Source organism: Carassius auratus, chromosome 29 (genome assembly GCF_003368295.1).
Source record: "Carassius auratus strain Wakin chromosome 29, ASM336829v1, whole genome shotgun sequence".
In the NCBI taxonomy this organism is placed as follows: domain Eukaryota; kingdom Metazoa; phylum Chordata; class Actinopteri; order Cypriniformes; family Cyprinidae; genus Carassius; species Carassius auratus.
The window spans coordinates 16,445,177-16,457,501 of record NC_039271.1 but is presented as its reverse complement, the minus strand read 5'-3'; the positions used below and the strand labels follow the sequence as shown (position 1 = coordinate 16,457,501).

The 12,325-nt window shown below is 38.1% G+C and overlaps 1 protein-coding gene across 1 annotated transcript in view; it reads left to right on the top strand.

Annotated features, from left to right (window-relative positions):
- Positions 1-11,751, top strand: part of LOC113048227 (carboxypeptidase M-like) — a 35,577-nt gene extending 23,826 nt beyond the window's left edge. Inside the window, exons 5-9 of the mRNA XM_026209881.1 lie at positions 4,920-5,107; positions 5,815-5,985; positions 6,202-6,354; positions 9,013-9,161; positions 10,922-11,751. Coding sequence (XP_026065666.1) covers positions 4,920-5,107; positions 5,815-5,985; positions 6,202-6,354; positions 9,013-9,161; positions 10,922-11,167 — 907 coding nt within the window. The 3' untranslated portion in view covers positions 11,168-11,751. The remainder of the gene's footprint in view (positions 1-4,919; positions 5,108-5,814; positions 5,986-6,201; positions 6,355-9,012; positions 9,162-10,921) is intronic.
- The last annotated feature ends 574 nt before the right edge of the window (positions 11,752-12,325 follow it).

The following is a 12,325-nucleotide window of genomic DNA, read 5'->3' as shown; positions in this document are numbered from 1 at the left end:
CTGCCTCATTTAATATACTCCAGGGATAATTATAATTAACAGTGTAAACAGCGTGGCTCTGTGGTGTTTGTTAGAGCAGTATGACATGCTCTGAATAACGGCAGACAGGGAAGGGTGGGGTGGAATGCGGATTTGGAAATGCCTTACTGGCTTACTACATACGGAGTCCTTCATACAGTGTCCTGCACATTATTTTAAAACCTGTTAAAAGAAATAGTTATTATTATTGTAGAACTGATGTTTCAAATCTCATCACACTGCATGCAATGGCATAAAGTTTTCCATCTCGGAAATCTAAAGCATTATTTTGTCCTTTTTAACCAATTTCTATTCTGTTTATATTTTATGTAAATGTAATTTTTTTTTTTTTCTGGATGAAAAAAAAGTATCTTTGAATATACACAAATGTAAATATTGGTAGCAAATAATTTGAAACTCCACGAGTCGAATGGATGATTTTATTGATACTTTTATGTTTTGTCATATCTGGAATTTGACAGCCCCAGTTCCAGTTCCCTAGAGAAGATCTCGTTTACGTCAAAACTGAAACCAAGCCATTCACACACATTTCGCACATTTTTCTAGAGGGACATCTATCACCGTTGCCCTCATGTCTCACACAAAAGAGCCACATGTTTAGAAAGCCATGTAAAATTAATGCAAGTTTAACTCTGAAAAAACTTATCTCGAGACTTTATGGCAGGGGTTTTCCCCCATCCCACTGCAACTCATGAAAACGTACTCTGTTTTTGTATTTGTTTTTGTATTAAACTATGAAAACATATATGGTGCTGTTTTGTTTATAGTTGTTTGAGGAACTTAATTATTATTGGTTTATAAATATTATATTAAACATTATGCACTTTTTTTCACAGATAGTCATGTTATCTTATGCTTGGAATAAACACTGCGCCCTTTTGTTTCCTCAGGAGAGAAGCCAAAAGCATTTATTCACCATAACTGAAATTATGCATTTTAAATTAGAAAATAATTCAAATTTTGATATTGAAGTACAAAATTCTAATTTGGTTTTTCAGTCATTTTGACAGCCCTTTTCTGCATTGATCACTCCACAGCCACAAAGCACAACATGAAGACTATTAAAAGTCTCTCACTTAGAGATGAATGGCTCTCACCCATCCAGATGATACTCCTCCAAATTATACTGACAGACCTTGAGTGCAGACTGACAGAGATTTTATGGCTGCATGTGTGCATGCTTAGAAATCTAACTGAGAGACAAAAAATGTGTGTGTGTAAAGTTGCACTGATTTCTAGTTTCAGAATCCTGAAAACACCATGATAGATCAATTCCAGGCTGTCATTACAAATAAACAGTGGTTGAAGGAAAGTACCCTCCTTTATCAATCTATATGTCTCAGTGGAGCAATGTGTCTCTTTTTAGACTGACCCAGGATGAGTTATCCTAACACAATCCTGAGCTTGTAAAAAAAAGAAATGGCCAACATTGGTCACAGGTACAGAAAATAGACAAGACGAAGCCTGCAGCGATCCGTTATGCCCCATCAAACTAACAGCTCACCACTAATGGAAACCTCAAGAGCTCTTTTAAACAAATAGTTAATTGAGCCGAAAGCTGCTAATCAACCATTTTTACGCCCGAGTCGGTTTCATGCCACATCGATCATCTTAAGCATCCACCGTGATTTAGATTCAAGGGTCTTAAGAGAGAAATCATGTGCCTGGATGAGGCCAGCAATCAGTGAAAGAAAACAACCCAGGGCCAATCTGTTCCAGAGACACACGAGAGTGGATTTATGTGGCGCTTAATCGGTTTCAGAAACCTTTCAAACAAGTTGAAGAGCTCCAATATTTGTGAGAGAACCTGGCATAAACAAGCTCGTCTCTACTATTGAGGATGAGAGTGGAGGCTAGCTTTTAAAGACTTTTCTGTGTTTGAACGTCAGCTAAATGTTGCACACATACAGTTTATTGTGCTTGTGTTGGTCTTCTATGCATTTTGATGTCGACCACCCAGGGAGACTTGACTATTGAACCTCAAAACCTCTGAACAAAACCCAGCTAAAACAAGTAAACCTGTTTGTTTGTGTTAAACCATTGTCATTGTTGGCCTCTGAGCTGCATTAGACTGACATGTGTGTAACTCTTAATTCGGGTTGCTGTTTTTCACAATAGACTTTGTACACTACAATGTAAACTTTATATATTTGAGAGGGTTTTTTGTTAAACATAAATAAACAAGTTGTAATTTATTAAAATATTTTTATATATATATATTTGTATTTTCTTTTCTTTTTTAATATAGCAATATATTTCAGCTTGTGCATCCAGACCTGCTGGTTTAGCTCTGCTGCATTTGTTGACTAAGAGATGCTGTTAAAAGCACTTCAAAGCATTGCAACTGTAAGCAGATAGGAATCCCTGAGGGACACACTTCTGTATAGCATAGAGAGGGTGCTCCCTGTTCAGGATTAAGAAGGATCGCTCCACCCGTCAGCATCACGGCGAACACTATAATCCACCCGCACAAATTTAGACCTGTCAGCATGAGCTAATGCGAACGGCTGTCACCGGCCTGTTAGTTCACTTTCTGATGTTCTTCATCCTTTAAGATTTTGGTGTCAGCACGGATTCAGGCTGCCAAAAGAATCAGGTTATTTGTTGTGAATGTGTGAAAGAAACGGGCATGTAATGGGGTACTGGAAGTAGAGTCAGCATCTCTAAACAGTGTTTGTTAATCATTAATAAAAAAAAAAAAAAAAAATAGCCTACGTAATTGTGATGTGAAAGAATGGGGAAATGCTAGTGAAAAAATACAATTCTGACTGTTTTGGGGTTGTCATAAGCCGACACTGTTTTGTTCACTGTTGATGACTGTAGATTTGAATTATTTGTTATGAGCAGGCCACTTCAAACAATTGAATGCATGGCATTCACAATGCTCAACGCATCCCATGTCCCTTGTATGTAACTAATGAAACGTTTTGCTAATTTCCATTCTGTCAATGTAACACATTTCACTCCTAAAGTAGCAGTGAAAATTTCAGAACAAGATCTGTGTTGTGCTGATGAGCAGTTTAACCGTTTAAATAGCATAGATGGTTTTTGTTAGATTTTGCTTAACGTGATGGAAGTCTGAAATTAATAAGACACATTAGTCATTGCATGGCTCTCTCAGGTATGTGGTAGAGAAAGTTAAACCATCTCCCGTAAGAGAATGTGAAAGGTTATAAGCTATGACATTCGTCTTCATGAGAGTAACACAACGCATGTGTGTGGTGCTGCGGACGCAGGAACAGGTGTTCTGACGTAGAACACGCATGGGCTGAGCCTGGTTTACAAGCAGGGGAATGCACATGCAATAATGTCATTATTTTGGTTTTCTTTGCACACAAAAAGTATTCTCCAAAATATCTTAATTTGTGTTCCGAAGATAAACAAAGGACATAAAGGAACAACATGAGGGTTAATAATTAATGACAGACATTTTCTTGGGTGAACTATCCTTTTAACTCAGTACTTCGTTGATGCACCTTTACAGATTCAAGTCTTTTTGAGTATGATGCGACATGCTTTTCACATCTGCATTTCTGAAGCTCTGTCAGGTTGAATGGGGGCCGGCAGACATTTTCAGGTTTCTTCAGAAAAGCTTGATTGAGTTCAGACTCTGACTGGGCCACTCAAGGATACTCACAGTCGACGAAAGGCCACTCTTGCTGTTTGCTTAGGGTCATTGTCCTGTTTGAAGGTGAACCTTCTTTACAGTCTGCATTTCTAAATGCTCTGGACTACGTTTTCATTAAGGTCCCCGAATCCCCGCTGCTGAAAAACACTTCCACAACATGAGACCGTTACCGCAACACTTGACTGTTGGGATGGTCCTGTACAGGTGATGAGCAGCAACTGGTTTTCTTGGAACTGAGGTTCAATAGACCAAAAATGCAAATTCCTATTGATTTTCCATGCGTCTTCACAGACTACATAAATTGAGTCTGGCCACACCACCATGAAGCCCAGATCAGTGGAGTTGGGTTGCAAAAAGGTGGACATTTTCCAGTAAATTTCAGAAATATTCTTGAAATTTTGGGAACTTTCCAGGATTTGGAATATTCCAGGGATTTTTTTATTTTATTATTTTCAACCCCTTTGCAACCCTTATAGAGTATTGCTGTGATGTTTGCCCTTCTGTAAGTTTATCCCACAATTGAATTCGGATCAAATATATGATCATGGAGCTCAACTAGAGTGACCACCACATTCTTGGTTACAACTCTAACCAAGACCCTTCTCCATCAATTGCCCAGTTTAGCCAGGAGGCCAGCTCTAGGAAGAGTCCTGCTTTTTCCAAACTTCCATTAAGGATAATGTAGGCTACATGCTTCCGTCAATATTTGATGTAGCACTTTTTTTTTTTTTTTCTGAGCTCTTCCCAGATCTGTCTCAACACAATCCTGTCTCTGAGCTCTAACATGCAGTTTCTTTTGACCCCAGGGTTTGGTTTTTGCTGTGATGTGCATTTTCAGTTGTTAGACCTTTAGTTGAGCTGTGTGCACCTTTCCAGATCATACACATTCAATTGAATTTGCAACAAGTTAACTCTACTCAAAGTGTAGTAACGTATAGAAATTATATGAATGCTCCAGAGTAAATTTTCAAGTGTCCCAGAAATATGAATATGAATACTTATGCAGTGTACTTATTGACATAAGGCAGTTTAACATAAGAACGCAACATAAAATGTGAAAAAAGGGGTATGAATAATTTCATAAGGCACTGTACATACAACTGAACTGAAATTTGTGTACAATTGAAGTATATAAAGTGAATTAACTTGAAACTTGAAATGTGCCAGAATGAAGTTAATATTCTCAATTATTTCCAAAAAGCTAATTTATTGAGCCTTTTCTTCTGTGAGTAACCCATTTCCCCACCCGCAGGTATAATAAGAACGGGGTGGACCTGAATCGTAATTTTCCGGACGCATTCGCGGGTAATACAGAGCAGGAAAGGGAGAAGGAGGTCAGGGCTGTGATGGACTGGCTAAAGACAGAAAGTTTTGTCCTCTCGGCCAATCTACACGGAGGAGCAGTGGTGGCCAGCTATCCCTACGACAACAGCAATGGAGGTCAGTTGCCAATGAATCCATAGCAGTAACTTTTTTTTTTTTTTAAATGATGGAGATTTATGTTAACCCTATAAAGCTTACTTGGACTTTGATATGGAAATTGTAAGGCCTTCTAAATGTAGATCTACCACAAAAATGGAAGTTCAAAGACAAAATTACATCAAATATTTTTAGATTAATAATAATAATAATAATAATAACTATTATTATTACAATGTAATTTTTCACAATAGCCTTTCATATGCTAGGCTTTACAGGGTTGAAGGCATAAATCCAATTCTGAAAGCAGAAAGTTTTATTATTATTCTGAAAAGCAAGCAAAATGATTGTTTGCTGTAATGTCACTATGGACAGTTATAGTCTTAAAAATAATTAAGGTATTATGCCTTACAAAAAGCATAAAGTTAGTTACACTTTATTTGAAGGTGGTGTGATACATTTTATTTTATACATATTAACTACATGTAGACCTACTTACTATATTATGGTTCGGATTAGGGTTTGGCGTAGGGTTACGTGCATCTAATTATGCATAATTGTTATTATAATTGTTATTATAACAAGTATATGTTAGTATATGTAATATGTCTAACAAGGACACCTTAAAATAAAATATTACCAAAAAGTTTTAACACCACTGTCTTAATGATGAATGTGTTGCAATGTATTTCAAGTCTAGCATTGTAATGCCATTGACTTTGATTCAGGAAGCGAGCTTCAGAAAGGTTACAGCATGTCCCCGGATGATGACGTGTTTATCCAACTGGCAAACACCTACTCCTACAGCCACAGTGAAATGCACAATGGAAAAGGCTGTTACGGTTCGCCAGACTTCACCAACGGCATCACTAACGGATATTACTGGTATCCTCTACAAGGTAAAAATGTCAGCATAAGTTTAATAATTTTTCATGAGTGTACCAGCAAACATAGCTGATATATGCAGTAATTGTAACAAATACATTTGTGGTCCAATTAATGTAAAGTAGGAAAAAAAATATTAATTTAATGAGACTTTTGAGACATTCAGAATTTTTTTGCAGTGTTAGTACAAATTAATAGTTACGTACTCGTTTCATGTGTTGTTCTCTTAGGTGGAATGCAAGACTATAACTATGTGTGGGCACAGTGTTTAGAGCTCACACTGGAAATCTCTTGCTGCAAATTTCCTCCAGAGTCGCAGCTTCCCGGCCTATGGGAGGCCAACAAACCCGCACTTCTGGCTTACATACAGCAAGTACACCTAGGTAAGTGCAATGAGTAATGTTAAGTGTGATTGTAGCAGCATTGATAAGTAGACCTATTTATTACTGGAAGTGATTTTGGTTCCATGAAGAGGGTAGGAGGTTTCAGTTTCACTTTGTTACTTAAATGGCCACAATTGTTTATTATTATTTTATATATATTACTAAAAAAATGATAAATTGAAATCATGAAATATATAGAAATGTAAACAGTAATATATTGTTGTTGTTGTTTTTTTGGATCTCTAATAGAATATTTGAATATATTCACTGAAATAAAAGTATGTAACATTAAAGGGTTAGTTCCAAACCCGTAAGACCTCCATTCATCTTCAGAACACAGTTTAAGATAATTTAGACTTAGTCCGAGAGCTCTAAGTCCATCCATTGAAGCTGTGTGAAGGTGTACTGTCAATGTCCAGAGAGGTAAGAAAAACATCAAAGTAGTCCATGTGACATCAGAGGGTCAGTTAGAATTTTTTGAAGCATCGAAAATACATTTTGCTCCAAAAAAAAGACTACGACATTATTCAGCATTGTCTTCTCTTCCGTGTCTGTTGTCAGTCCGCGTTCACGACTCTGCAGTGACGCTGCTGATGTAAGTCACTGCAGTAGTGATGGGATGTTCGGTTATTTCCAGCGAACAGGTTCTTTCGGACAGTTAGATTCAGTAAACTGGTTGAAAAAAAAAAAAACCGGTCCACCGGTTCTTTTGCACTCGGCGTAATGATCTTCATTGCTGATGATTACCCTTCATGCAAGCCTTCAGTTTACCCATGCTCATAACATTAGCACAGAATCAGTTCATAATCAATCACCAAGAGAATCAGTTCGGTTCAGACGCAACCAGTTCAGTTTAGACGCCCTGTGTGTCAGTCTGCTCCACACTGAATCACACATGTGCAGTATCATCAGCTCCTCGGTTCTCGAATCTGACGCGTCTGACAGAAACGGTTCTTGGTTCAGTGTACCGGTGATCTGAAAACCGATGCAACCGGTTCTTGACTCGAGAACGAGTCAATCTTTCGTTTGTTATCTGACTCTGACTGAACTGCTGTGAAGAGAGAACTGAAGATGAACACAGAGCAGTGTACTGTTTGAGTACATTAATTACTCCAGGATATTGGTTTGTTTTAACTCAGAGGGAGCGTCAGCCACATTAAAAAAAGTTAACAGCTTAAGTCATTTGTGGATTAATGTGTATTGGAGACACGAACCATTTCAAACGATTCCGTTAGATTCGCTGAAGTGGTTAAACCAGTTCAACCGAATGATTCATTCGCAAACTGGACATTCTACACTGCAGTGTTGTAAACGCGCTCACAACAGACACAGAAGAGAAGACAATGCTGAATAAATGAAAAAAATAAATGAATAAATGAAAAAAGTTTTTTTTTTTTTTTGGACCAAAATTTATTTTCTATGCTTCAACAAATTCTAACTGACCCTCTGTCACATGGACTACTTTGATGTTTTTCTTACCTTTCTGGACATGGACAGTAGACCGGAGGTCTTACGGGTTTGGAACGACATGAGGTCGTTAATGACATAATTTACATTTTTGGGTGAACTAACCCTTTAACAGGTGAGTTAATTTAATCAATTGAATATGTACCTTGTTTTTGGCTAACATGTTTCTGCACAACAAATGTTTGTTAAAATTAAAACAAGGAAAAAATGATAAATGTTATTATTAATATTACTACTACTGCTGCTACTTCTACTGTTCAGTGGTAATGTATCTGTGTAAGTCTTAAATTTGGGTTAAGACCTTTGAGTTTGTTTATGAAATACTGATAGTTGTATAAAATGAAAGGGTAAAATTCTGATGAAATGAACTTGTCAGAGCAGCTTTTGAAATGAAGTTCACGGGTAGCATCTCATATAGTGAGAGGGCAGGTGCTAAACACACAACTATCATCAGGTGCACTCGAGTATGTGCGGCAGACAACCATGCTGCTCATTCACATATAGCTGTGCCAATTTCACATCAAAATAGCAGTGGTCACTACTATTCTAGATCTTGATTTGATTAAATTATACATTATAGATATTACACATCCAAAATCTGTGACATTGTGTTACACTGTAAATGCCATGGCTGGATTCTGTCCGTTTTCTCTATTTCATAAATCCTTAAAATTTAGGGCGAGTGGATTATTGTGGCACAATAAGCATACCCGGTTACAGTCACAATTAAATTGCATAAACAGACACTGTATCATCCCTGACCTTTAGCAACAAGATAGTCTCACAGGATAGTCACAAAGGGACAAAGGCACTGTCCACACCCAGCATTGACACAACTGTCACTGTAATCCATCCGCAAGTGAACCGCAGGATTTGTAGCCAACACTGCGTTGCCACACATTGTAATAGAGACTAACTAGAGCAGCAAGTGTCCTTTTAGACCTCACAGAGACCACTAATTATGGTCAAGTTACGTTTGACCTTGTAAGATAGCCCGTGCACCTTTTTTATGCAAAACAGTGTAGAAAAGCAAGACAACATTTTTTTTCCACATGCATATAGAGTAGTGTTCCCTGTGATTGCTGGATGTTCTGATATAAAGTGGCTGCTTATGGAAAAGAGGCCACCCCAGATATGAAGAAAAGTACCTTTCTTATGAAAAAGTAAGACTGACTGGTTGATTCTGCACAGGGGTGAAAGGAGTAGTGACGGACTCGTACGGGATGCCAGCCGTAAACGCCGTAGTGGAGGTAGCGGGGAGAAAAAACCTTTGTCCATTCAGGACGGATCATAACGGGGAATACTACAGACTTCTGCTACCCGGCAACTACACCATCACAGTAAGCTCAGTCCCTCTCGTGAGGATATTCACAGCTGTTAGTGTTAAGGAGATTTCATTGATTTCAATTGTGTGATTTACTCAACATTCTTCCACAATAGTATCACAAAATGACTGTATATTTAGGAAAAGAGCGATAAGTAATTGTTTTAAAGGGCTAGTTGAACTGTAAGTGTTGGTGGTCTTTGAATCCACCAGGGATTTAGTCAGCAAGTATAGACTGACAGTAGGCTCCACATAGGCGGGCTGTTTTCATGTGCCTTAGTCCAGGAAATACGGTTCATTGAGGAGAAATTAATTGTTTAACTGTAAAGTTGGGGCCAAAGGCTTCATTCACTCAGACTAAATAAAAGGTTTATATTGTTAACATCAGTTAGATAGGAAATTCCCAGAGTCAAGCCCTGTTCACACCAAGCACGATATGGTCTGCTTTTCTGAGCGCACATGTCTCTGCCGCTTTAAATCCTCGAGCTCGTTATAGCAGGATGAATTCTGATTGGATGTCAATGTTTGTATCGTTCATCAGCTGGGAAAAAAATAGTTCTGAAAACGATACCATTTCTCATAGTGTGGACTCTGCTATTCTTTAATATTGAGAACGAGATTTCAAACTATATGGTTATCGTGCTTGGTATGAATGGGCCTTTAGGCATGGATAAACAGAAATGGGATAGAGGCATTTTTGTAAATTAGTATCAGAAAGGTTCAGGTATGTTTGTTAACCAGATGGCATTTTATGGATTCATTCCATTTATTTGGGAAGAACACCTAGAGACCCTAAAACTGCACGTTTTGAGAAAGTTGTGGAGAATTTTCACTCGTATGTGAAGCCAGAGGGCAGCTTTGTGCTCGAAGTTCAGAAGTGTGATAAAGGCATTATGCTATTGTTGTAGCTAAGCAAACATAGATGGAATTATTTTCAAGGAAACATGAGGGGAGGAAAAGATGACAGACACAGTATGTAGGTATGATGTAAAGCAAATTTACTTATAAACATAGCTACACTTGCCATTTACTTGAATTTAGCTCCAACAATCAACGTCCTCCTTAGCCACAGGTGAGTTGGATCAGGTTTGTAGCTAAACTGTAAGAGTGCATTTCAAGGGATAATGTTGCTGTTCTCAGGGTTGCCAACTCTCACGCATCTGGCGTGACACTCACGCTTTCAGCATCAACCTCATGCTGAAGTCCAAGCTTGAGTGTCATGCCAGATGAGCGAGTTGGCAACCCTGTGTTCTGTTATCCACATACATACCTCAGCACTGTGCATTCACAGCTTCTACTTTAAAACAAAAGTCTTTACAAGCAGCACATACAATGGAAACCCTGAAAACATTAACACAGAGGTACAAATTCACTTGCATCAAACTTATTACACAAGCTTCATAAATATAACAGATGGGCACACTGCCTGCAGCCAATCATGTAGACCAGGGATAGGCAACTCCTGTCCTGGAGGGCCACTATCCTGCAGAGTTTAGCTCCAACCCTAATTAAACACACCTGAACAAGGCAATCCGTGTTTTTTTGGATTACTAGATAGATACAGGCAGGTGAGTTTTTATGAGGGCTGAAGCTAAACTCTGCAGGACATTGGCCCTCCAGGACCGGAGTTGCCTATCCCTGATGTAGACTGATCTTCTGTCTCCTGCCGTTCACAAAAATTGTATTAGTCATGCCAATAAAGAAATGTGTAGATAGTTATTTCTTTTGATACAGACATTGAATAACACTTACATTTGTGCTGCTCCATGCCTCCAGGTGACGTACGCAGGACACAACACCCTCAGGCAGACCATTCAAGTGCCGTATGGTCCAGACACATTCTCCGCCCTCACACACAACTTCTTTCTTCAAAAGAGTGACTATAGCTCAAAAGCAACACAACTACCCCCGTCCTGCACCACCGCCAACCTGGGAGTCCCGCAGAGCGACAGTGCCACCCTGCTGCCCAGTGTGTTCACTACACTTACCTTATTACTCCTCCAAACACTGCTGCTGTCCTGAGGGAGAACACACTTTTAATCATCAGGGACATGCACATTTTATAATTTCCATCACAAATTATTTTAATCTTTTGTACAAAATCATAATATATATACACAATTAGTTTCAACATTGAGAGCATTTCAAGAATGTCCACAACCCACTGAGGTTGTGATGACAGTTTTTAGAGCGGTTACCAATTCTTTGACCAAAAACCTCAACTGCATTACATTGAGTTTTAAACTCCCTATGTTTCACTTATAATTGTGTCTAATTTTTAAATATGCCTACATATCTATTCTCAGTTGTGCAAGATGCTATTACACTGATGAATGAAGGCTATAAAAGTTGAAGGCTGAGTGCATGTGAACAATACTATAACATACACATTGTAACTGTTGGAGTCTTGACTTGTTTGCTTTATCATTTAAAGATTTGCAGATACTATGTCAAGTTAATTACCTTAACCTCATTTGTACATCTTCAGTGTCTCTCTGCAGCTGTGTAACATGAAAATGAAGCCAAATGAAACCCAATGTGCTCTCTACCTCACTCAGACTCATGTTAAAAACTGACAGTGCCTTCAATAAACATGTCAAACAGGATCCGCTGTCTCCGCATATTTAAAACATGTTGAAAACTGTCCTTGTAAGGTGACCAAACTTATTTATAGTTACAATCATTTTTTTTTTTTTTTTTTGGTCTGATTAAACAAAACCTGACAAAACTATATTTTATCATTTTTTCAAAACAGCAACATACCACTGGGATACATGAATATCATTGAACCTTAAAAGCTCATACTTTCCCCCTGCAAAGAATATAGTGTCAAATTAAATTTGCACTAAATTAATGCTTGCTAAACATGGCAAGACAAACTTCAAACAAAAAAAAGATAAAGATAAAATCAACCCAGCTAGATTATGCTGTACAATTATAAAATGCATGTTATTTTCAACTATTTGTGCCTATAACTTTAACCAATCTGGCCATTATTCATAAACACTCCTAAACTTTGGCTAATTATATCAGTACCAAGTGGCACACTTTCCTGAAACAAATTATGTCACAGACAGCATCTCAGGCAGACTTTGAGACACCTCTCCTCTTTGCCAGATCCAAGACAGAAAGGCACCCTCCAAATTATTACTACAAGCTGCCAGACACTTATTATTATTA